General features: G+C 46.9%; 1 protein-coding gene across 1 annotated transcript in view; it reads right to left on the bottom strand.

Moving 5' to 3' along the window:
* LOC148454119 (uncharacterized) overlaps positions 1-26,350 on the bottom strand; it is a gene marked incomplete at its 3' end in the record, with an annotated part of 333,977 nt that overhangs the window by 224,234 nt on the left and 83,393 nt on the right. The window contains exon 5 of the mRNA XM_088461234.1: positions 4,764-4,817. Coding sequence (XP_088317360.1) covers positions 4,764-4,817 — 54 coding nt within the window. The remainder of the gene's footprint in view (positions 1-4,763; positions 4,818-26,350) is intronic.

Raw genomic sequence — 26,350 nt, 5'->3', positions numbered from 1 at the left:
GAGGCAAGCATAAGAGGCACTACTGGGGCATTGCATAAGGAGCACTAATGAGGGCACTGCATAATGTGCACTACAACAGGAGGCATTGCATAAGGGGCGTCATCTATATCTTTTCTGACAGTCGCCAACTAGTGCCACTGACCATTCTACCAACCTGCTGCAGCCACGGGAAAGGATGTTATCTATATCAGTTCTGACAGTCGCCCACCAGTGCCACTGACCATTCTACCCACCTGCTGCAGCCACGGGAAAGGATGTTATCTATATCAGTTCTGACAGTCGCCCACCAGTGCCACTGACCATTCTACCCACCTGCTGCAGCCACGGGAAAGGGCGTCATCTATATCAGCTCTGACAGTCGCCCACCACTGCCACTGACCATTCTACCCACCCGCTACAGCCACGGGAAAGGGTGTCATCTATATCAGTTCTGACTGTCCATGCTTAATTACTGTCATAACCAGGAGCTCCATACTGTGCTGGATATGCGATGTGGTTAATTCCTTGTATGGCTTCGAAGTTAGAACAAGGATCTCTAGGTGCAGGGAGGGTTTATTCATATTATATAGGGGATCATGTCAGATGCATAAACAGCTGTTTCGCCTTATACGGGGAAGAATTTCTGGTAGGTGAAATTATTTTTATCTTTGTGTACTTAAAAACCCTTTTGCATAAGGGCTGATTGAGCGGAGAGGTTTGTTATGGCTGTTTAACACATGCTCAGCCGATGATTACAAGCACATGCGACACACTGCGCTCCAATGCACAGACAACACAATTACTTCACTTCAAAGCTTTCTACGATGACTGGCTCAGTTACAGTGAGAGAAATGGAGACATATGTCTAATAAACCACAACAAAGTCGCTGTCTGTTTCCAGATCATATTGTGTCTTATTTCTTACAAACTGGGGCTTTTCGCAAGTGCAAAATGAGAGGCGCGTTCTATTTATCGGTTGTTCATTGACGTGAGAGGCCATTTACCAGTCATTGCCCCACACACACTGTCTATAGGTCCTCTCTCCTGACCAATCATTCTCCCACATCTGATGCGATTTATCAATGATTCCCTCTTATGAGAAACATTTTATCCATCATTCTCGCTCACATGGAAGACATCAGCCATTGCTCACATTGTAAACTACTGCATTAATCATATGAAGTGCCGTATATCAGTGGCTTCCCTATGTTTACTGCGATTTATTAGTCATTCCTTCAATAATCTGTCAATTTCACATATACAAGCAATCGCCATTATTCACAAAACAAAATATTTATCAGCCATACCCTCACGTATCATCCCCTACATCAGTTATTCCTCCATGTAACATTTATCAGCCATACCCTCACGTTTCATCCACTACATCAGTTATTCCTCCATGTAACATTTATCAGTCACATCCTTACGTGTCATGCACTACACCAGTTATTCCTCCATGTAACATGTATCAGCCATACCCTCACGTGTCATCCTCTACATCAGTTATTCCTCCACATAACATTTATCAGCCATACCCTCACGTGTCATCCTCTACATCAGTTATTCCTCCACATAACATTTATCAGCCATACCCTCGCGTGTCATCCTCTACATCAGTTATTCCTCCACATAACATTTATCAGCCATACCCTCACGTGTCATCCTGAACATCAGTTATTCCTCCACATAACATTTATCAGCCATACCCTCATGCGTCATCCCCTACATCAGTTATTCCTCCATGTAACATGTATCAGCCATACCCTCACGTGTCATCCTCTACATCAGTTATTCCTCCACATAACATTTATCAGTCATACCCTCATGCGTCATCACCTACATCAGTTATTCCTCCATGTAACATTTATCAGCCATACCCTCACGTGTCATCCACTACATCAGTTATTCCACCACATAACATTTAGCAGCCATACCCTCACGTTTCATCCACTACATCAGTTATTACACCACATAACATACAGTATATCAGCCATACCCTCAAGTGTCATCCACTACATCAGTTATTCCACCATGTAACATTTATCAGCCATAACCTCACGTGTCATCCTCTACATCAGTTACTCCACCATGTAACATTTATCAGCCATACCCTCACGTGTCATGCACTACATCAGTTATTCCTCCATGTAACATGTATCAGCCATACCCTCACGTGTCATTCACTACATCAGTTATTCCTCCACATAACATTTATCAGCCATACCCTCATGTCATCCTCTACATCAGTTATTCCTCCATGTAACATTTATCAGCCATATCCTCACGTGTCATCCACTACATCAGTTATTCCTCCACATAACATTTATCAGCCATACCCTCACGTGCCATCCACTACATCAGTTATTCCTCCACATAATATTTATCAGCCATACCCTCAGGTGTCATGCACTACATCAGTTATTCCTCCACATAACATTTATCAGCCATACCCTCACGTGTCATCCTCTACATCAGTTATTCCTCCATGTAATATTTATCAGTCATACCCTCACGTGTCATCCACTACATCAGTTATTCCTCCATGTAACATTTATCAGCCATACCCTCACGTGTCATCCACTACATCAGTTATTCCACCACATAACATTTATCAGCCATACCCTCACGTTTCATCCTCTACATCAGTTATTCCTCCATGTAATATTTATCAGCCATATCCTCACGTGTCATCCACTACATCAGTTATTCCTCCACATAACATTTATCGGCCATACCCTCACGTGCCATCCACTACATCAGTTATTCCTCCACATAACATTTATCAGCCATACCCTCACGTGTCATCCACTACATCAGTTATTCCTCCATGTAACATTTATCAGCCATACCCTCACGTGTCATCCACTACATCAGTTATTCCTCCACATAACATTTATCAGCCATACCCTCACGTGCCATCCACTACATCAGTTATTCCACCACATAACATTTATCAGCCATATCCTCACGTGTCATCCACTACATCAGTTATTCCTCCATGTAACATTTATAAGCCATACCCTCACGTGCCATCCACTACATCAGTTATTCCTCCATGTAATATTTATCAGTCATACCCTCATGCGTCGGTAACCTCCGCTAGGTCAACCAGTCACTTTGCTGTAACTTTTTTTTTTCTCATATTTTCAATTATTTGACAGTAGCCCAGATACGTGTCATTGCACAACTTTTTGCCAGTAACATTTACAATTATTCTGCCTATTCAAAGTCATGATTACAATTTTTTTTAATTATCTGGACATTTTAAATCCATATGTATAAAAGGAGAGTATTTAAAATGTAGAATAATACATAATAACTAGTCTCAGTAAATGTGTTATTATGGATACAGAAGTACCCCAAGGTCCATGAAGACAGAATCAAATGGGAAAGGTTTAACTTGATCAGTGTAAATGTTTTTGGAAATAATTTCAAAATGTTGCCAACTACACTATAATTTCACTGGAGCTTCCCGTCCACCTGCCACGGGGTATTTCGGGCAGCCCTGCGGAGAAGCCGTGAATATGTGATACATGTGGTGATCTTGACTTCTCCAGTGTGGTACGATAAGCGAGAGAAATGGGAAAACAAAACCAGATGGTAGTTATGGAGACCCAGTGACGCTGAGTCTCTTACTAAAGCTGCATAACGTGTTAAATATAATAGTTTTGCAGATTGCGCCGGCTAGTGTGGAGGCCTCTACTCTTGGACCTTCTGTGCACGGCGTAACCCAGCATATGGATGCCTAGAACCCCCCTTGTGCATTGGGAGAGCAGCATAATATGCGGCCAGGGATTTAGATGCAAGGACAGACTATTTCAGTCGGCGTTCCTGGGTGGTAACGGCAGTGGCTCTCCAGACACAGGTGAGTCACATTCAGCGGGTTATGGCGGCCACATTCAGACAGACATTCTGCGCCTCCATTGGCTTAATGCAATGTTTGATGGTACGGCCAATGGCGCAACTTAATACGCAAAGCAGTGAATTAGTGTCGCAGCTGGTGGGCGTCTCTGTACGAATCCCATCGACTGCGGCATTAGCATAGAGGCGGAAAAAGACACAGGTGCGGCTGTCATCTGATATAGGCTGAGGATGATGCTGCAGCTGACCGCACATAGAGAGTGGTCAGTAAGTACTTCATGGGACGCGGCAGGGAGAAACCCAGAGAGGTTCCTAATTCTGCCCCCCAACCAACAGGGGGGGGGGGGATAGCTAGGACCCCAAGTAGTAGCCTGGGAGTCTACGCTCTGCCAGAACCGGCACCATATGATGACCAAACCTGGGAAATGTAGGGACCTTAGCGGTTCTATGTTGCCAGATTAATAGTCACTTGCCAAACATTTATAGAGATAAGAAATGACACCAGCAATGTCCTTCACAGACATATAGAGGGGGAAATAGAAGTAACAATGGGGAACAATTTACTGAGACCAGCTGGATCCCTTGTGTTAGTATCTGGCCACGGACTGACCAGCAAACAAGATGAGCGGTCCCAGAGTATGGGACCTTATGAAGGACCAGTGTTCCCCTTGCTAAATGTAACAAGCACAACATTTTGTACTGTACAAAGCTCAGGTGAGTCTCTCCCAGAGTATCAGGCTTGGGGGCAGCCTCTCCCCTGGAATCGTCACCTTTCCACTTGGCAGAGGTTTAGAGACTCTGACACATTGTTGGACTCTCTCCTATCGCTACATGCAGACCCCTCCCCTCCAGCACTGAGTCCTCATTTACCACTAAATATTCCTCCGACGTGCTGTGCATCTGACTACATCTCAGTCACTTACCTTTGGACCAGGTGGGCCGGGTAATCCCGGATTGCCATGGGGTCCAACCGTCCCCTGAAAAAGAGAATCAGTGCGTTAACGAGAAGTATGTAAGTGGGAAAATGCAGTGTCACAATCGGTGCTGTATAGCTGTATCACCGTAACACTGTATCACCATATGACCGTATCGCCGGAACTGACAATACACCAAGTGAATACCCATACAAAATAAATTATGTTATACCGAGGCACACGGAACTCCCATGTTATGTGTGGTGCAAATTGTAGAGCATGGAGGATAGATGTATGTGGCCATGTATGTGTATGTGTATGTGTATATATATATATATGTGTGTGTGTGTGCGCGTGTATATACAGGGACATTGACAGAATTTTCATAGTTTGGCCTCTATTCACACCACACAATGACTTAGAAATGAAACAAACAAGATGTGCTTTACCTGCAGACTTTCAGATTTAATTTGAGGGTAATTACATCCAAATCAGGTGAACGGTGTAGGACATTACAACGGTTTCTATATGTGCCTCCCACTTTTTAAGGTGCCAAAAGTAATGGGACGATCAACTAAAAAGCTATTTCATGGACAGGTGTGGGCTATTCCCTCGTTATTTCATTATCAATTAAGCAGAGTAAAAGGTCTGGAGTTGATTCTAGGTGTGACATTTGCATTTGGAATCAGTTGCTGTCGACTCTCAATATGAGATCCAAAGAGCTGTCACTATCAGTGAAGCCATCATTAAGCTAAAAAATCAAAACAAACCCATCAGAGAGATAGCAAATACATTAGGTGTGGCCAAATCATCTGTTTGGAACATTCTTAAAAAGAAAGAACGCACCGGAGAGCTCAGCAACACCAAAAGACCCGGAAGACCACGGAAAACAACTGTGACCACCACAGATTACTAGTGATTATACACCGATCCCTACTAAGTGACCACCACAGATTACTAGTAATTATACACCAATCCCTACTAAGTGACCACTTCCAATTACTAGTAATTATACACCGATCCCTACTGAGTGACCACCACAGATTACAAGTGATTATACACCGCTCCCTACTGAGTGACCACCACAGATTACTAGTAATAATACACCGATCCCTACTGAGTGACCACCACAGATTACTAGTGATTATACACCGCTCCCTACTGAATGACCACCACAGATTACTAGTGATTATACACCGCTCCCTACTGAGTGACCACCACAGATAACTAGTGATTATATACCGCTCCCTACTGAGTGACCACCACAGATTACTAGTGATTATACACCGCTCCCTACTGAATGACCACCACAGATTACTAGTAATTATACTAGATTATACACTGCTCCCTACTGAGTGACCCCACAGATTACTAGTGATGATACACTGCTCCCTACTGAGTGACCCCACAGATTACTAGTGATGATACACTGCTCCCTACTGAGTGACCCCACAGATTACTAGTGATTATACACTGCTCCCTACTGAGTGACCCCACATTTTCTTAGTGATTATACACCGCTGCCTACTGAGAGACCCTACATATTACTAATGATTATACACCGCTCCCTACTGAGTGACCCTACATATTACTAGTGATTATACAACGCTCCCTACTGAGTGACCCTACATATTACTAGTGATTATACACCGCTCCCTACTGAGTGACCCTACATATATTACTAGTGATTATACACCGCTCCCTACTAAGTGACCCTACATATATTACTAGTGATTATACACCGCTCCCTACTGAGTGAGCCTACATATATTACTTGTGATTATACACCGCTCCCTACTGAGAGACCCTACATATTACTAATGATTATACACCGCTCCCTACTGAGTGACCCCACATATTACTAGTGATTATACACCGCTCCCTACTGAGTGACCCTACATATTACTAGTGATTATACACTGCTCCCTAATGAGTGACCCTACATATTACTAGTGATTATACACCGCTCCCTAATGAGTGACCCTACATATAATACTTGTGATTATACACTGCTCCCTAATGAGTGACCCTACATATATTACTAGTGATTATACACCGCTCCCCACTGAGTGACCACCACATATATTACTAGCGATTATACACTGCTCCCTACTGAGTGACCCTACATATATTACTAGTGATCATACACCGCTCCCTACTAAGTGACCCTACATATAATATGAGATATGGTAAGAACTTACCCTTGTTATCTCTATTTCTACGAAGTCCATAGGGTTCCACAGGATACCTTGGGGTATAGGTGTGACGTCAGTCGCAGGGCACCAAAGAGTTAAGCTTTCAGCCTCCCAGGATGCACTAGGACCCCCTCCTATACCCCGCCCCCGGGCCAAGGCACCTCAGTTAGTTACCAAGCCATAGGCCGGAGGAGGAGAAGGAAGAGAGAGAACAAAGATCTGGACACATACAAGAATCACATTCTCACCAGAGGGAGACGGAAAACCGGTGACCAGAGCAAAGCCCATCTGCAGCACAGGTGCGACAGGGCGGGAGTCCTGTGGAACCCTATGGACTTCGTAGAAATAGAGATAACAAGGGTAAGTTCTTACCATATCTCATATTTTCTACTTCAGGGTCCATAGGGTATCCACAGGATACCTTGGGGATGTCCCAAAGCAGTATCCTTTAAGGGTGGGGACGCTCCTGTGCAGAAAGGAGAATCCGCCGCCCGAAGGAAGCATCCTGAGAGGCGAAGGTGTCAAACCTGTAATACCTCACGAAGGTATGGACAGAAGACCACGTAGCAGCCTTGCAGATCTGAACTGCCGAGGCACCACGTCGAGCTGCCCACGAAGGACCCACAGACCTAGTGGAATGAGCCTTCAGAGAAGGAGGGACCGGTAGGCCTTCATGAAGATAAGCTTCAGAAATAGCCATACGGATCCAGGCTGCCAAAGTTTGCTTTGAAGCAGGCCAACCCTTTTTACGGAAGCCAAAGAGGACAAACAAAGCGTCCGACTTCCTAAACGAAGAAGTGCGGTCAACATAAGTCCTTAAGGCCCGCACAACATCCAAAGAGGCCTCACCCACGGAAAGACCCGGTGAGTTAAAGGCCGGAACAACTATTTCCTCGTTAATATGAAACTGGGAAACAACCTTGGGAAGAAACTCGGGCCGAGTGCGGAGCACTGCCCTGTTCCCATAAAAAACCAAGAAAGGGGGTCTACAAGAAAGAGCCCCTAACTCAGAAACACGTCTGGCCGAAGCAATGGCCAGAAGGAAAACAGTCTTAGCTGTTAGCCATTTAAGATCCACTGAGCCCAGTGGTTCAAACGGCGGTCCTTGGAGAGCCCTCAGGACCACAGCCAAATCCCAAGGCGCCACAGGTGGAACAAAGGGCGGCTGAATGCGGAGAACACCCTGCATAAAGGTGCGCACATCCGGGATTGTAGCAATCCTACGGTGAAACCAGACAGATAGGGCCGAAACCTGTACCTTCAAAGAAGCAAGGCGAAGCCCATGATCTAGTCCCGCTTGCAGGAAGGCGAGAATCCGAGACAGACGAAACTCCCGCGGTGCATAACCTCTCGGTCGACACCCCTGGAAGAACGTATGCCACACGCGATGGTATATCCTTGCGGAAGACGGTTTCCGAGCTCGTAACATGGTATGCACCACAGAGCTGGAAAACCCCCGGGACCTCAGCATGGCCGTCTCAACAGCCACGCCGTCAAAGACAGCCGAGTCAGGTCCGGGTGAAGGCAAGGACCCTGAGACAGAAGGTCCGGTCGTAGCGGCAACCGCAGAGGAATGTCCACGGACAGACCCTGAAGGTCTGAGAACCAGTGCCGTCTGGGCCACGCGGGAGCTATCAACAGGAGCGTCCCTCCTTCCTGTTTGAATTTCCGGATTACCCGTGGAAGAAGGGAGACCGGAGGGAACAGGTATGCGAACCGGAACGTCCACCGGACGGACAGAGCATCCACCAGAGACGCCCCTTCGTCTCTTGTGCGAGACCCGTACACCGGCAACTTGTTGTTGTGCCGGGACGCCATGAGGTCGATTTCTGGAAGACCCCACCTGTCCACCAGTAGTTGAAAAACGTCCGGGTGCAGGGACCATTCCCCCGGATGAACGTCCTGGCGACTTAGAAAGTCCGCCTCCCAATTGAGCACTCCCGGGATGAAGACCGCTGATATGGCCGGAAGATTGCGCTCCGCCCAAACCAGGATCCGAGAGACCTCTACGAGAGCCGCCCGACTGCGAGTTCCTCCTTGCCTGTTTATGTAGGCCACGGTGGTAGCATTGTCCGACTGGACCTGCACCGGGCGACCCTGGAGAAACCGCTGTGCCTGCTGGAGAGCATTGAAGACCGCACAGAGTTCCAAGATATTTATTGGAAGCTCCGCTTCTGTCGGCGTCCACCTGCCCTGGAACAAGTGTGGACCCGAAACTGCTCCCCAGCCCCGAAGACTGGCGTCCGTTGTCAACAGGACCCAATTTGGAACCCAGAACGGACGTCCCTTGTTGAAGTGGGTCGTCTGTAACCACCACGTAAGGGACAGGCGAACCTCCTGGGTGAGCACAATCGTCTGGGACTTCAGAGACTGAGTCAGCCCGTTCCACTTGGACAGGATCAGGTGCTGCAGAGGTCTGGAGTGAAACTGGGCGTATTCCACCATGTCGAACACCGACACCATGGAGCCCAGTAACCTCATCGCCGAGTGTAAGGACACCCGGCGGCTGTGCAGACAACTGCGCACCCTTGACTGTAAAGCAGAGATCTTGTCCTCCGTCACGAAGATCCTTTGCTGTCCCGAGTCCAATAAGGCTCCAAGATGCAGAATCCTCCGAGACGGGATTAGAGTGGACTTCTGCCAGTTGATTAGCCAGCCGTGCCGTTGCAGCAGTGCAATGGTCAGGTCCAAGTGGTGTAACAGGAGCTCTGGAGATCCTGCCACCAATAACAGGTCATCCAAGTACGGCAACATGCGGACTCCTTGCAGCCGCAGAGAAGCCGCCATGACCGCCATAGCGTCCTGTATGTCCAATGACACCATGTAGTCCCCAGGTTCCAGCGCCAGAATGATGGACCGTAGGGTCTCCATCCGAAACTTCGGGACCCGCAAAGACTTGTTGAGTGCTTTGAGGTTGAGAATCGGACGATATGACCCATTGGGTTTCTGTACCAAAAATAGATTTGAATAGAAACCCTGGCCCCTCTGGGAGAATGGAACAGGCACTATAACACCAGCCTGGAGCATAGTGTGCAATACCTTCCGCAGCTCCGTAGCCTTGTTCCGGTCTGATGGTAGACCCGTGGTGAAGAATCGAGCCGGGGGTCTGTGCCGGAAGGAGAGGGCGTACCCGTGAGAGACCACCTCCAGAACCCAAGTGTCTGTCGTAGTGAACGACCAACACCGGGAGAACTGCAGCAGGCGGCCTCCCACCCTGGGATCCCCCAAGGGGAGACCCGGACCGTCAGGCCGCAGGCTTGTCATCTGGCTTGGGGGCCGGACGTCTGGTACTCCATGCCTGTTTCCGGGGCTTGACCGATTTCTTAGGGCCAGCCTGTCGAGGAAACGACTGTGGTTTGGGCCTGCCCTGGGCCCTAGATGACCGAAAGGACGATGGTCCAGAACCAGAAGGAGCAGCGGCCGACGGGAGACAAGCAGATTTGGCTGCCGCCAGCGTGGCCACAATCTTATCCAGATCCGGACCGAAGAGAACTTCTCCGGTAAACGGCAACGCTTCCAGACCTTTCTTGGATCTGCGTCCGCCTTCCAGGATCACAGCCACAAGGTGCGACGGGCAGCTACCGCTGCTGAAGAAATTCTAGACACCAGAGTACTAATGTCTAGAGCCGCCTCGTTGATGTAGGTGGCCGAATCACGGAGATTGCCAATCAACTCCGCCTGTTCGGCCGGACAGTCGGATTCAAAAGAAGCCTCTAATGAATCCGCCCAGCGCTCCATCGCTCTGGCAACCCAGCAAATGGCCATAGCCGGCCGTGCTGCCCCCCCTGCAAGGGAATAAGCGGACTTCAGGCAGATTTCTACCTTGCGGTCCGTAGCATCCTTAAGGGAGGACATGGATGGCATCGGCAATGTGTCACTACGGACAAGACGGGTCACGTGAGAATCCACCTGTGGAGGGGATTCACACTTAGCAAAATAATTATCCGCGAACGGATAAGCCACCGCCAGGCGTCTCTGCGGCTGGTATCTTTTGCCAGGTTGTTTCCACGCCTCCTCTAAATGGTCCACCAACTGACCCGAAAGAGGAAAGACTGTGGCATCGCCCTTCACATCTTTGAAAAAGGCATACTTAGATTTAGCCGCTGGGGGAACTTCGTCCTCAATCACCAAGGCTGTGCGGACCGCCCGAATTAAGTCCAGGAATATATACTTTGGACTTAGCATCAGCGTCCTTAGTATGGAAAGGTTCCTGATCGTAAGGATCCAGAATCTCCCCATCATCAGACGTCCCTTCGTCATCCTCATAAGGAGCGGACAGAGACGCCACCGGCCTTTTATGAGGCCGCATCACAGACTCCCCTTGCAACACATCCGACAAGTGCTGTACAGAACTCGTCAGGGAGTTAACTCACGCTGGCTCCTGAGAACCCGGGAGCGGGGAAATAGGGAGACTGTGGGGTACCACCAATTGTCGTGGGAACCCCTGCATGGGTGACGACACCACAGACTGCTGGGACAAACCCATCGGAGTAAACGCGGGCTGCGGAGCTAACTGGCCCACTAAAGCTGTTAACGCCTGAGCGAAACAAGCCCAGGGCGGCTCCTGTACCGGTGCTGTAACCGTAATAGGCCGCGCCATGGACAAACACTGCCGGCAAAGGCCCTCCGCGCTACCCTCCCCCTCCGCTAACGGTACTTTGCACGTGGTACACTGTAGCCGGAGGGGAAAATCACTTTCAGACATGATGGCACCACGTATGTGACCTCTCTCACCAATTAAGTATTAAATAGGCGAGAGACCACCCTGCAGCACCGCACCGCAAGGGCTTTAGCAGAAAGAACAGGGACAGTAATAAAGCTGACAGTTTAGAGAAGAAAAGATTACAGGCAGCAGCGCTAGCACAGTCACATACAATGCAGAGAAATAACAATTCCTGCACTAACAGCGCTGATCACTCAACTACACAGACACAGGGCCTGGTAGGACACAGCGCTGCATACACAGACCTGAGCCACAGCGGAGGAGAGGTATGCGGGGGGACCCAGACCACGATGCTTCCTTCCAGACTTCCAGCAGCGTTCACCATGCGTTGCAGAGAAGATGGCCGCCGAGGAGCAGAGAGAAGCTGGCCTGGGGGAGGAGCGCTGACACAGGACCAGTCAGCACAGTGCAGAGAGGGCTGTGTGCAGCGGGGGAGGCGCCGGCTGTGAGACAGGGAAGGCGCGCTCCCCTGGCATGCATTTAACCCCTGGGACGCCGCAGCGCTACCGCTCTGCTGCGGTCCGCTGTCCCAGGGGGTAGTGGAAGCGCAGGTTGGTCGCCTGGCTCCACGCTGCAGCCAGTCCCCAGGGAGCCCCCTGCCTGGGGACTTAGGACCATGTGATCAGCGGGGACCCACCGCGGGACCCCGCTGCTTACCTCTGTCCCCCTTGAATCCGGCCATGGTCCGGAGCATCTGGGGTCACCGCTAGCTGTGACCCCAGACGCCCACCAGCATCCCCGGATCAGTACCGGCGTTCTGGTACCGGCGGGGTGTAGGGAAGACAGCATGGACGTCAGGACTGACTGTCCATGCTGTTCATCCAGTTGTGCAGCCACAGCTGCATGAAGAATAAGCTTCAGGGGCTCTTCTAGCCCCCACTCCAACAGGTGCACCCGACTCCGGCCGGGCACCAAACTAAACTGAGGTGCCTTGGCCCGGGGGCGGGTATAGGAGGGGGACCTAGTGCATCCTGGGAGGCTGAAAGCTTAACTCTTTGGTGCCCTGCGACTGACGTCACACCTATACCCCAAGGTATCCTGTGGATACCCTATGGACCCTGAAGTAGAAATTACTAGTGATTATACACCGCTCCCTACTGAGTGAGCCTACATATATTACTTGTGATTATACACCGCTCCCTACTGAGTAACCACCACATATATTACTAACGATTATACACCGCTCCCTACTGAGTAACCCTACATATTACTAGTGATTATACAATGCTCCCTACTGAGTGACCCTACATATATTACTAGTGATTATACACCGCTCCCTACTGAGTGACCACACATATTACTAGTGATGATACACCGCTCCCTACTGAGTAACCCTACATATTACTAATGATTATACACCGCTCCCTACTGAATGACCCTATATATTTCTAGAAATGTGCGGGTTTGGATTTACTCGGTTCTTATCGCCATTTTACCGCAAGTTCGGATTAGTTCGGATTAATTATATTGGCTATCCAAAACACGTGGTAGCCGATAGCCAATAAAATGCCGTTTTGAGATCCGAGTAAATCTGTACCCGCTCATCTCTACATATTACTAATGGTTTTACACTGCTCCCTACTGAGTGACCCTACATATTACTAGTGATTATACACCGCTCCCTACTGAGTGACCCCACATATTACTAGTTATTATATACTGCTCCCTACTGAGTGACCCTACATATTACTAGTGATTATACACCGCTCCCTACTGAGTGACCCTACATATTACTAGTGATTATACACCGCTCCCTACTGAGTGACCCTACATATTACTAGTGATTATACACTGCTCACTACTGAGTGACCCTACATATATTACTAGTGATGATACACTGCTCCCTACTGAGTGACCCCACAATTACTAGTGATTATACACTGCTCCCTACTGAGTGACCCTACATATATTACTAGTGATTATACACTGCTCCCTACTGAGTGACCCTACATATATTTCTAGTGATTATACACTGCTTGCTACTGAGTGACCCTACATATTACTAGTGATTCTGATTATACTGGCAACCAATACCATTTGAAAAGTCCCTCTTTTGTTAAAAATGGGGGTAGTATGGGTAATGTATGCAAAAAGAGCATAAAAATATAGTGTGACATGAACATATGCTAAAATGCAACAAAGAAGTGTCAGCAGAATATGGAGACAGTGAGAGGTTGCTATATGGCCGGAGAACAGGACTGGAGACAGTGAGAGGTTGCTATATGGCCGGAGAACAGGACTGGAGACAGAGAGAGGTTGCTATATGGCCGGAGCACAGGACTGGAGACAGTGAGAGGTTGCTATATGGCTGGAGCACAGGACTGGAGACAGTGAGAGGTTGCTATATGGCCGGAGAACAGGACTGGAGACAGTGAGAGGTTGCTATATGGCCGGAGCACAGGACTAGAGACAGTGAGAGGTTGCTATATGGCCGGAGAACAGGACTGGAGACAGAGAGAGGTTGCTATATGGCCGGAGCACAGGACTGGAGACAGTGAGAGGTTGCTATATGGCCGGAGCACAGGACTGGAGACAGTGAGAGGTTGCTATATGGCCGGAGAACAGGACTGGAGACAGTGAGAGGTTGCTATATGGCCGGAGCACAGGACTAGAGACAGTGAGAGGTTGCTATATGGCCGGAGCACAGGACTAGAGACAGTGAGAGGTTGCTATATGGCCGGAGAACAGGACTGGAGACAGTGAGAGGTTGTTATATGGCCGGAGCACAGGACTGGAGACAGTGAGAGGTTGTTATATGGCCGGAGCACAGGACTGGAGACAGTGAGAGGTTGATATATGGCCGGAGCACAGGACTGGAGACAGTGAGAAGTTGCTATATGGCCGGAGCACAGGACTGGAGACAGTGAGAGGTTGTTTTATGGCCGGAGAACAGGACTGGAGACAGTGAGAGGTTGTTATATGGCCGGAGCATAGGACTGGAGACAGTGAGAGGTTGTTATATGGCCGGAGCACAGGACTGGAGACAGTGAGAGGTTGCTATATGGCCGGAGAACAGGACTGGAGACAGTGAGAAGTTGCTATATGGCCGGAGCACAGGACTGAAGACAGTGAGCGGTTGCTATATGGCCAGAGCACAGGACTGGAGACAGAGAGAGGTTGCTATATGGCCGGAGCACAGGACTGGAGACAGAGAGAGGTTGCTATATGGCCGAAGCACAGGACTGGAGACAGTGAGAGGTTGCTATATGGCCGGCGCACAGGACTGGAGACAGTGAGAGGTTGCTATATGGCCGGCGCACAGGACTGGAGACAGTGAGAGGTTGCTATATGGCTGGAGCACAGGACTGGAGACAGTGAGAGGTTGTTTTATGGCCGGAGCACAAGACTGGAGACAGTGAGAGGTTGTTTTATGGCCGGAGCACAGGACTGGAGACAGTGAGAGGTTGTTTTATGGCCGGAGAACAGGACTGGAGACAGTGAGAGGTTGCTATATGGCCGGAGAACAGGACTGGAGACAGTGAGAGGTTGCTATATGGCCGGAGCACAGGACTGAAGACAGTGAGCGGTTGCTATATGGCCAGAGCACAGGACTGGAGACAGAGAGAGGTTGCTATATGGCCGGAGCACAGGACTGGAGACAGAGAGAGGTTGCTATATGGCTGAAGCACAGGACTGGAGACAGTGAGAGGTTGCTATATGGCCGGCGCACAGGACTGGAGACAGTGAGAGGTTGCTATATGGCCGGAGCACAGGACTGGAGACAGAGAGAGGTTGCTATATGGCCGAAGCACAGGACTGGAGACAGTGAGAGGTTGCTATATGGCCGAAGCACAGGACTGGAGACAGTGAGAGGTTGCTATACGGCCGGCGCACAGGACTGGAGACAGTGAGAGGTTGCTATATGGCCGGCGCACAGGACTGGAGACAGTGAAAGGTTGCTATATGGCCGGAGCACAGGACTGGAGACAGTGAGAGGTTGTTTTATGGCCGGAGCACAAGACTGGAGACAGTGAGAGGTTGTTTTATGGCCGGAGCACAGGACTGGAGACAGTGAGAGGTTGTTTTATGGCCGGAGCACAGGACTGGAGACAGTGAGAGGTTATTTAATGGCCGGAGCACAGGACTGGAGACAGTGAGAGGTTGCTATATGGCCGGAGCACAGGACTGGAGACAGTGAGAGGTTGTTTTATGGCCGGAGCACAAGACTGGAGACAGTGAGAGGTTGTTTTATGGCCGGAGCACAGGACTGGAGACAGTGAGAGGTTGTTTTATGGCCGGAGCACAGGACTGGAGACAGTGAGAGGTTGTTTAATGGCCGGAGCACAGGACTGGAGACAGTGAGAGGTTGCTATATGGCCGGAGCACAGGACTGGAGACAGTGAGAGGTTGCTTTATGGCCGGAGCACAGGACTGGAGACAGTGGGCTAGGACATCAGATGTACATACATATTAAACATTCTGAGGATACTCCTCCAGGTAAAATATAGCAGAATAAGACCCCTGCCCTTTGCTGTACTGGCCAAACAAGATTGCACCCCTAAGGTCTGTTATCTAGTAATTTGGCTGGGTTTAACGCCAGGCATACCAGAGCTTAGATTTGGCAAGGTATGTTTGGTGGCATAGTAGTCAGGGGGTGGCATGCTAGTAAGGCTAGCATGCTAGTAAGGGGGTGGAACACTAGTAAGGGGGTGGCACTGTACTAAGGGGGTGGCACTGTATTAAGGGGGTGGCACTGTAGTAATGAGGTGTTACAGTAGTAAGGGGGTGGCACTGTGGTAAGGAGGTGGCACTGTGGTAAGGGGGTGTCACAGTAGTAAGGTGGTGGCACACTAGTAAGGGGGTTGTACTGTAGTAAGGGGGTGGTACACTAGCAAGGGGGTGGCACACTAGTAAGGGAGTGGTACTGTAGTAAGGGGGTGGCACACTAGTAAGGGAGTGGTACTGTAGTAAGGGGGTGGCACAGTAGTAAGGGGGTGGCACAGTAGAAATTGGGTGGCACTGTAGTAGGGGGTGGCACACTAGTAAGGGGTGGCACTGTAGTAATGGGTGGTACTGTAGTAAGGGGGTGGCACACTAGTAAGGGGGTGGCACTCTCTTTTCTGGTTAAATTCTGGTAAAACTGAGAGCAGAGGGCAGCAGGCTATTACTAATCTAAGTAAGAATTACTGCCCTGGAATAGCCTAATGTTAAATCCACCTTTTCTTTCCTGAGTGTATAAAACATGTTTAAAGGATAGTTCCTCAAAATGATTTAACATACTTTTGCTGGGTATTTAATTTCACTGTAATAATGACTGACACTTGAAATATCCTATTAAAATCTCCAAAACAGACTGTACTTAATTTATAGCCTTCATGGTACACAATACAATAAGGCCACTATAGAATGACATTTAAACAAATGATAATCAACTTTGTGTAGCAGAAGTGTGAAGTCTATAACAGGAGGCGCTCAAGGTTCTAGATTCCAGAGACAAAACCAATATTATCCTGGAAAAACTGGAGCACAGAGTTACACAACCATATATATATATATATATTCCAGTGCCTGCTGCTCTTCTTGTATTCTATATTCTGATTTTCATACAACAGTGAGTGAAACTTCTGATCTCTTTGTAGCCAAGGCAATTAGCATCACTGGCAAAGTCACAGGCTTGCGTACACATGAAGAAAACCACATAGAAACCGTTTCTGTTCCCATCTGCAATATAATAATTGTCATTTGTAATAGGCAGATAACGTTCTTTAAAGGACTGGACCACCCACTAACAGTGTGTTTAAGCCAAAAGATGTACTTATACTGTACTTCAGTTACTCATAGAGGTGTCACTTCCCGGGCTGGGGAGGGTGGCTGTGATTGGTCAGAGGTGGCTGTGATTGGTCAGAGGTGGCTGTGATTGGTCAGAGGTGGCTGTGATTGTCCAGAGGTGGCTGTGATTGTCCAGAGGTGGCTGTGATTGGTCAGAGGTGGCTGTGATTGTCCAGAGGTGGCTGTGATTGTCCAGAGGTGGCTGTGATTGGTCAGAGGTGGATGTGATTGTCCAGAGGTGGATGTGATTGTCCAGAGGTGGCTGTGATTGGTCAGAGGTGGCTGTGATTGGTCAGAGGTGGCTGTGATTGTCCAGAGGTGGCTGTGATTGTCCAGAGGTGGCTGTGATTGGTCAGAGGTGGCTGTGATTGGTCAGAGGTGGCTGTGATTGTCCAGAGGTGGCTGTGATTGGTCAGAGGTGGCTGTGATTGTCCAGAGGTGGCTGTGATTGTCCAGAGGTGGCTGTGATTGGTCAGAGGTGGATGTGATTGTCCAGAGGTGGATGTGATTGTCCAGAGGTGGCTGTGATTGGTCAGAGGTGGCTGTGATTGTCCAGAGGTGGCTGTGATTGGTCAGAGGTGGCTGTGATTGTCCAGAGGTGGATGTGATTGTCCAGAGGTGGCTGTGATTGGTCAGAGGTGGCTGTGATTGTCCAGAGGTGGCTGTGATTGGTCAGAGGTGGCTGTGATTGGTCAGAGGTGGCTGTGATTGGTCAGAGGTGGCGGTGATTGGTCAGAGGTGGCTGTGATTGTCCAGAGGTGGCTGTGATTGTCCAGAGGTGGCTGTGATTGGTCAGAGGTGGCTGTGATTGTCCAGAGTTGGCTGTGATTGGTCAGAGGTGGCTGTGATTGTCCAGAGGTGGCTGTGATTGGTCAGAGGTGGCTGTGATTGGTCAGAGGTGGCTGTGATTGGTCAGAAGTGGCTGTGATTGGTCAGAGGTGGCTGTGATTGCTCAGAGGTGGCTGTGATTGCTCAGAGGTGGCTGTGATTGCTCAGAGGTGGCTGTGATTGTCCAGAGTTGGCTGTGATTGGTCAGAGGTGGCTGTGATTGTCCAGAGGTGGCTGTGATTGCTCAGAGGTGGCTGTGATTGCTCAGAGGTGGCTGTGATTGCTCAGAGGTGGCTGTGATTGGTACACCCTCTTACTGCACTAACTTACTAATACTGATTGCTCTGTTTTGCTCTGAATAATATACCTGATATAACGTAAATGTATAATATACCTGATATAACGTAAATGTATAATATACCTGACATAACGTAAATGTATAATATACCTGATATAACGTAAATGTATAATATACCTGATATAACGTAATTGTGTATATTTAATAAACATTTCCATCATACTGTGCGTCCCACTCCCTGCAGATAGAGAACTTCTTCAATAAACTGTGGAGGAAACAAATCCTTTCTATCTATACCTACAGCATTGAGAGGATTGGAGACTGACTTGCAGTGTTCTAGGTAACAAAGCTGCCTAGCACAGATTGGTGGGGTGTAAGGCATGGTCACGTACCTGTGGCTGATAATTGAGGTGCCCATGAAATTAACATTTATAGAAATGTGCCCGAGTAGCTTCTGCCCATATAGGTCAATATCAAAATCAAGAAGAAAGTTTTAAACAAAAACATCAAAGTAATCCTTCCGAGACGTAGAACCGCGCAGGTCCCTTCTGTCAGACACCTTACAGGTGTACGCTAGCGGCTGCAGATCCTCTGGCTGTATACTCCATTATAAATCTGAGCGGAGATTGAGGAGAGCCAGAGAAGTTGTCAGGTCCCTGTCCGGGCAGCTTTGTGTACCAGCCTTCAGAGGCCTCGTTAGGAATCAGAAATGATGAGGGTTAGTATCAGCCCGGTAAGTATTTCTCACCCGGATAAGTGCCAGAGTTGGGGCTGGCACACTCCTGCTACATGGGTGAAGGGGCCTTTGTGTAACAATCCCGGGAGTTCACTGTTTATTTGCAGGAAACAGGTGAGGAAAACTTCCTGTGGCAGAAAGCGTGTCAGGCCTATGGGGGTCCGGGCTAGCCCGTGGTGGGACCATAGCCCCAATAGACAATGCACAGTGGCAGTACTTCTTCACGGCATGATATTGTTGCTGTTATAAAACACAATGAAGGTCAGAGCCTTTGCTTACCCCTGACATTCATACTAACATCACAGCACTGAGAGCAGGGGCTGGGGGCAGTGGGGGGACACTGGGGGTCTCGGTGTGTAGCCCTGAGCGCCTTGCATTGTAATTGCACAGTAATTGTATACAAGGGGCAGCTTCCTTCTTCCCTGCAGCTAGGTTTGGCAAAGACGGAAGATCTCAGTGGATGACTTGCATTCCCGGCCTGTCAGTGGCACACATGCTACACGCTGTGATCTGTAACAGGCAGTTGGCTTTGCTTGAATGATAGCGTCTCCTTAAATAACCCAAAATACAAACTACAAATAAGCCATTATAATTGTTGAAACAGAACCACTTCAATCTGTAAAACTGCAGAACTATCCCAGTGGCAGCGAGGAGCCGGCAGGTCCCGGGGGTGATATAGGCTGCGCAGTGTTTGCTCATGGCTGTTACGGTGTCAGATTTGTAGTGTCCAGTATCTCATCTAGTCAGAGCTGGACACATAAGGGGTATGTAGCCTTCTTCCTACCTGTATTTACCTTTATCTGTACTGTGTGCTCAGAGGTGGTAACATCCGACACTTGTATAGTTTTACAACAGGAGAGTCGGAATTGGGGCAGCAGAATGGGGGACAGGTATAGTAACTTCTGATTGGGTAATTGCTTATTGCCGACTTATTACTGACTCCAGCTGAATTCACTTTTTGCATATTCTTCATATTGCTTGTTATAAGGATATAAATACCATTGGAGCAGCTGATATACCCATACAGCTATTAAGGAGACTGATCTGCTTTATAAACCAGATACTTGAGACACATTCCATATACTATCCCTGATAAAGTTTGCTCCATGCAAATGAAACGCGTATGGTCTGAAACATCTACAACCTGACCACGTACAGCCCTATCTTCCTTCTATATCTCGTCTACCAGGCTAATAGTCTACCAGAGTTGCGCAGAGAGCCCTAACCACGTACAACTCTATACTCACAGCATGAGACTGGCTCATCATAAAGAGAGACTATATATTAGGGCGCCCACCTCTCTGCAGCTCTCCTGGGGGTCTCCCAACACCCTAAGTGCAAATTTGAAACTGTTATAAAGGATAGCGCCAAAGTGCCGATCCCGGAGCCAAAAGACACACAAACAATATAAATATGTAAAAAACTATTTATTATACTACATAATAAATAAGTAGGTACCAAATGACATTAATAGCCCAGATGGACAGTAAATGGACATCCTATTCACATGTGTGATCTGTACATATAAATACTCTTACTCCCTGGAGTAAAGTCTGCGCTCCTGACCTGCAATCATCCGCGTGGTAGCTCGCAGTGACCGTAACTGAATCATCTCAAACCTGTATTCATACAAGGGAGACGGAACTCTGTGCCGCGGCCGTTGGTGCTCCGCAGTTGATTGATTGGACGGAGCGCCTCCATTGAGCTTATTCACCATCACGGCTGGGGTCTGGCATTTGCCGCCCGTTGCTCGGCCAGGAGAGCCGCTACACAGCCAGCAGCGATTCTCCTACGTACACCAGCGCAGAGCCGAGACCAGTCACTACATGACCCCCTGTGCACATTGCCTGGTTCTAAAACACTAAGGGCCATATTCAATTAGAGGCAAAAAGTCAGAGGTCGGACTTTTCGCCATCATCGCAGGTTTTCCTGGGGATAAAGTATCGGGCGCGTGCCCGCGTATCCCCATATTCAATTAGGAATCGGCGAAAAAACAGGACCCGATGAAAAGGTAAGTATCGAAAAGTCCTGTCACTTTTGGGGAAATCAGCCTGTCACCCCCCAAAAGATGGTCTGACATAGGGGATCACTATGGGTACCCCCGAATTGGCCTGTTAAAGGTATTTGGGGGTTTTAAACGGTGTCGGCAGGAGCTTTTATGCACCTTTGAGATAGTGGTGAAGAATAGCATTTAGCAACATTTTGTTTGGAAATCAACTAGTCTCATCAAATTTGGGGTACATGAAAATGGGTTCAAGCATGTTCTGAAGTCCTTAAAGTGAACTTTAAAAATTCTTCAAAAATCCACCTGCTGCAACCAACCGCAACCAGAAAAACACCTGCCGCATAGCTGGTGACCCCCCATGAGTCTATTTCGCTAGTTTGTCCCCAAACTTTTTTATTTCGCCCGCAGAACGAAACCACTTTTTTCGGTGTGTCCTATGCTACTTTTACATTTTTTTGGACATTCCAGGGGCTGCTGGGTACTTTTTTTTAAAGTCTGCACCCAAAAACCCCAATTCTGCACTTTTCGCCACCTATTCTATGGTGAAAAGTTCTCCCCGTTTTTTGACAAAGACTTTTCGCACCTGGAAATATTGCAAGATTCCAAATCGGATAATACATATTCACAGAAGTGATACATTGTCAAATGCTACATTTTAACTTTTGTTCTTGCAAATACAGACTGTTACTAAAGAAGCAGCACAGGGAGTATACAGCTGGTGCTACATATATACCAATCTGGAAGAGACTGCGATTGTTTACCTGAGATTTTTACTTAGTATCTGTTTCTAAAGCTGCCACACACTAGACCAACTTACATCCAACCAGACAACTAGCTGATTGGTTGGAATGAAGATCTGGTAATGTATGGGAGTAACTGATGATCAGCAATTTGCTCCCAAACGCCGGAAAATGGACAAAAACTGATGTTTGAACAAACTGTTTACATCAAACATTTAACAAACTTGTCTGACGTCATTTTCATCTGTTTCCTGCATTTAGGAGCAAATTGCTGATCATCAGTTACTCCCATACATTACCAGATCTTCATTCCAACCAATCAGCTAGTTGTCTGGTTGGATGAAAGTTGGTCTAGTGTGTGGCCAGCTTAAGAGTATTTATATGCACAGATCATACATGTAAATAGGATGTCCATTTACTGTCGATCTGGGCAATTAATGTCATTTGGTACCTACTTATTTATTATGCAGTATAATAAATAGTTTAGTTTTTACATATTTATATTGTTGTGTGTCTCTTGGGTCCAGGAGCGGCACTTTGGCGCTATCCTGGCTCGTTAGTACTCCACCACGTCCCCATTAGGAAAGGACCCACTGCCGAGTCATCTGGCGGCAATGGATGGTGTCGGGGTGTCTGTTAGTGGTCACACCGTACCCCCAGGAGAAGACATGGGCTCACTCCAGGGGCCCTTAAATGATGTACCCCACTAGGTGACATAAAGTAGTTATCGCTGAGGGCAGGACCAGTTTTGACACTGAAATACCCCTGTGTGCTGACGCAGAATAAGCCCTGCGCATACGGTACATGGACAATTTCATTTACAGTACTTACAAGCTAAGCCCTCATGATAATGCTGTAACCGTATTACTGTATATCACCCTAACACATTAGCTGCATTGTCAACATTTCAAAATAAAATCTATAAATTTACAGACCAGATAAACTCTCGCTCACACTGTGAAATATACACACAAATTATCCTCACACATAGCTGACTATACAAAGCCACAAATACACCTAACACTGGCCATAAACACAGGTGCCAGCAGCAGTGGCTACATAGAGGAGTCATATAGGGAATATCCATAGAGGAGTCATATAGGGAGTATCCATAGAGGAGTCATATAGGGAATATCCATAGAGGAGTCATATAGGGAATATCCATAGAGGAGTCATATAGGGAGTATCCATAGAGGAGTCATATAGGGAGTATCCATAGAGGAGTCATATAGGGAATATCCAGAGGAGTCATATAGGGAGTATCCATAGAGGAGTCATATTGGGAGTATCCATAGAGGAGTCATATAGGGAGTATACATAGAGGAGTCATATAGTGACTATACATAGAGGAGTCATATAGGGAGTATACATAGAGGAGTCATATAGGGAGTATGCATAGGAGTCATATAGGGAGTATCCATAGAGGAGTCATATTGGGAGTATCCATAGAGGAGTCATATAGGGAGTATACATAGAGGAGTCATATAATTGAGTATACATAGAGGAGTCATATAGGGAGTATACATAGAGGAGTCATATAGGGAATATCCATAGAGGAGTCATATAGGGAATATCCATAGAGGAGTCATAAAGGGAGTATCCATAGAGGATTCATATAGTGACTATCCATAGAGGAGTCATATAGGGAGTATACATAGAGGAGTCATATAGGGAGTATACATAGAGGAGTCATATAGGGAGTATACATAGAGGAGTCATATAGGGAGTATACATAGAGGAGTCATATAGTGACTATACATAGAGGAGTCATATAGGGAGTATACATAGAGGAGTCATATAGGGAGTATGCATAGGAGTCATATAGGGAGTATCCATAGAGGAGTCATATTGGGAGTATCCATAGAGGAGTCATATAGGGAGTATACATAGAGGAGTCATATAATTGAGTATACATAGAGGAGTCATATAGGGAGTATACATAGAGGAGTCATATAGGGAATATCCATAGAGGAGTCATATAGGGAATATCCATAGAGGAGTCATAAAGGGAGTATCCATAGAGGATTCATATAGTGACTATCCATAGAGGAGTCATATAGGGAGTATACATAGAGGAGTCATATAGGGAGTATACATAGAGGAGTCATATAGGGAGTATACATAGAGGAGTCATATAGGGAGTATACATAGAGGAGTCATATAGTGACTATACATAGAGGAGTCATATAGGGAGTATACATAGAGGAGTCATATAGGGAGTATGCATAGGAGTCATATAGGGAGTATCCATAGAGGAGTCATATAGGGAGTATACACAGAGGAGTCATATAGGGAGTATACATAGAGGAGTCATATAGGGAGTATACATAGAGGAGTCATATAGGGAGTATACATAGAGGAGTCATATAGGGAATATCCATAGAGGAGTCATATAGGAAATATCCATAGAGGAGTCATAAAGGGAGTATCCATAGAGGATTCATATAGTGACTATCCATAGAGGAGTCATATAGGGAGTATCCATAGAGGAGTCATATAGGGAGTATACATAGAGGAGTCATATAGGGAGTATACATAGAGGAGTCATATAGGGAGTATCCATAGAGGATTCATATAGTGACTATACATAAAGGAGTCATATAGGGAGTATCCATAGAGGAGTCATATAGGGAGTATCCATAGAGGAGTCATATAGTGACTATACATAGAGGAGTCATATAGTGACTATACATAGAGGAGTCATATAGGGAGTATACATAGAGGAGTCATATAGGGAGTATGCATAGGAGTCATATAGGGAGTATCCATAGAGGAGTCATATTGGGAGTATCCATAGAGGAGTCATATAGGGAGTATCCATAGAGGATTCATATAGTGACTATACATAAAGGAGTCATATAGGGAGTATCCATAGAGGAGTCATATAGGGAGTATCCATAGAGGAGTCATATAGTGACTATACATAGAGGAGTCATATAGTGACTATACATAGAGGAGTCATATAGGGAGTATACATAGAGGAGTCATATAGGGAGTATGCATAGGAGTCATATAGGGAGTATCCATAGAGGAGTCATATTGGGAGTATCCATAGAGGAGTCATATAGGGAGTATCCATAGAGGAGTCATATAGGGAGTATCCATAGAGCAGTCATATAGGGAGTATCCATAGAGGATTCATATTGGGAGTATCCATAGAGGAGTCATATAGGGAGTATCCATAGAGGAGTCATATTGGGAGTATCCATAGAGGGGTCATATAGGGAATATCCATAGAGGAGTCATATAGGGAGTATACATAGAGGAGTCATATAGGGAGTATACATAGAGGAGTCATATTGGGAATATCCATAGAGGAGTCATATAGGGAATATCCATAGAGGAGTCATATAGGGAATATCCATAGAGGAGTCATATAGGGAGTATACATAGAGGAATCATATAGGGAGTATCCATAGAGGAGTCATATAGGGAGTATCCATAGAGGAGTCATATAGGGACTATCCATAGAGGAGTCATATAGGGAGTATCCATAGAGGAGTCATATAGGGACTATATATAATATATAATATATATATATATATATATATATATATATATATAATAATCTCACCTCACAGCTTCCATGTGTTCATACAACTTGGGATTCACAAAATACATATTACATACTATCAGGACAATGTTATTCCGTCAGTGTTGCTGTTTGTCTCTTCGGTTGTGATGCTATTTTCTAATGTGCAGTAATCAGTGATAAGTGAGAAACAGAGTGTATATATATATGTATGTATGTATGTATGTATGTATGTATGTATGTATGATATATATATATATATATATATATATATATATGTATGATATATATATATATATATATATATACACATATTTATACACAAAAAGCACTAATCCACGGCACTCACCTTTCCTATTTTTGGGGTGCAACATGGTATGTGACCACATTGTTTAAATAGGTGCTGCAAGCTTAAATGCATTGATCAATTCATGAACCAAAACTCCACTGTTTATTATGTTTATTATTATTATAGTTAGTTATTATGGTGAGTGCAGAGCCCCTGTGATATATATATATATATATATATATATATACACACACATATACAAACACACACACCACGGCCCTGATTGTGTGGAGTTTGCATGTTCTCCCCGTGCTTGTGTGGGTTTCTCCAGGTGCTACTGTTTCCTCCTGACATAAAATGTGATTTCTTAGGGTTAGGCTACGGGAGGGGATAAAGACCTGGGGACAAAGGTGGGGATAAAGACCTGGGGACAAAGACTTGGGGATAAAGGTGGGGACAAAGACCTGGGGATAAAGTTGGG

The sequence above is a fragment of the Taudactylus pleione genome, unplaced genomic scaffold (assembly GCF_031769625.1).
Source record: "Taudactylus pleione unplaced genomic scaffold, aTauple2 ptg001030l, whole genome shotgun sequence".
In the NCBI taxonomy this organism is placed as follows: Eukaryota; Metazoa; Chordata; class Amphibia; order Anura; family Myobatrachidae; genus Taudactylus; species Taudactylus pleione.
Note: the sequence above shows the minus strand (reverse complement) of the source record. Positions and strands in the feature narration are given on the sequence as shown.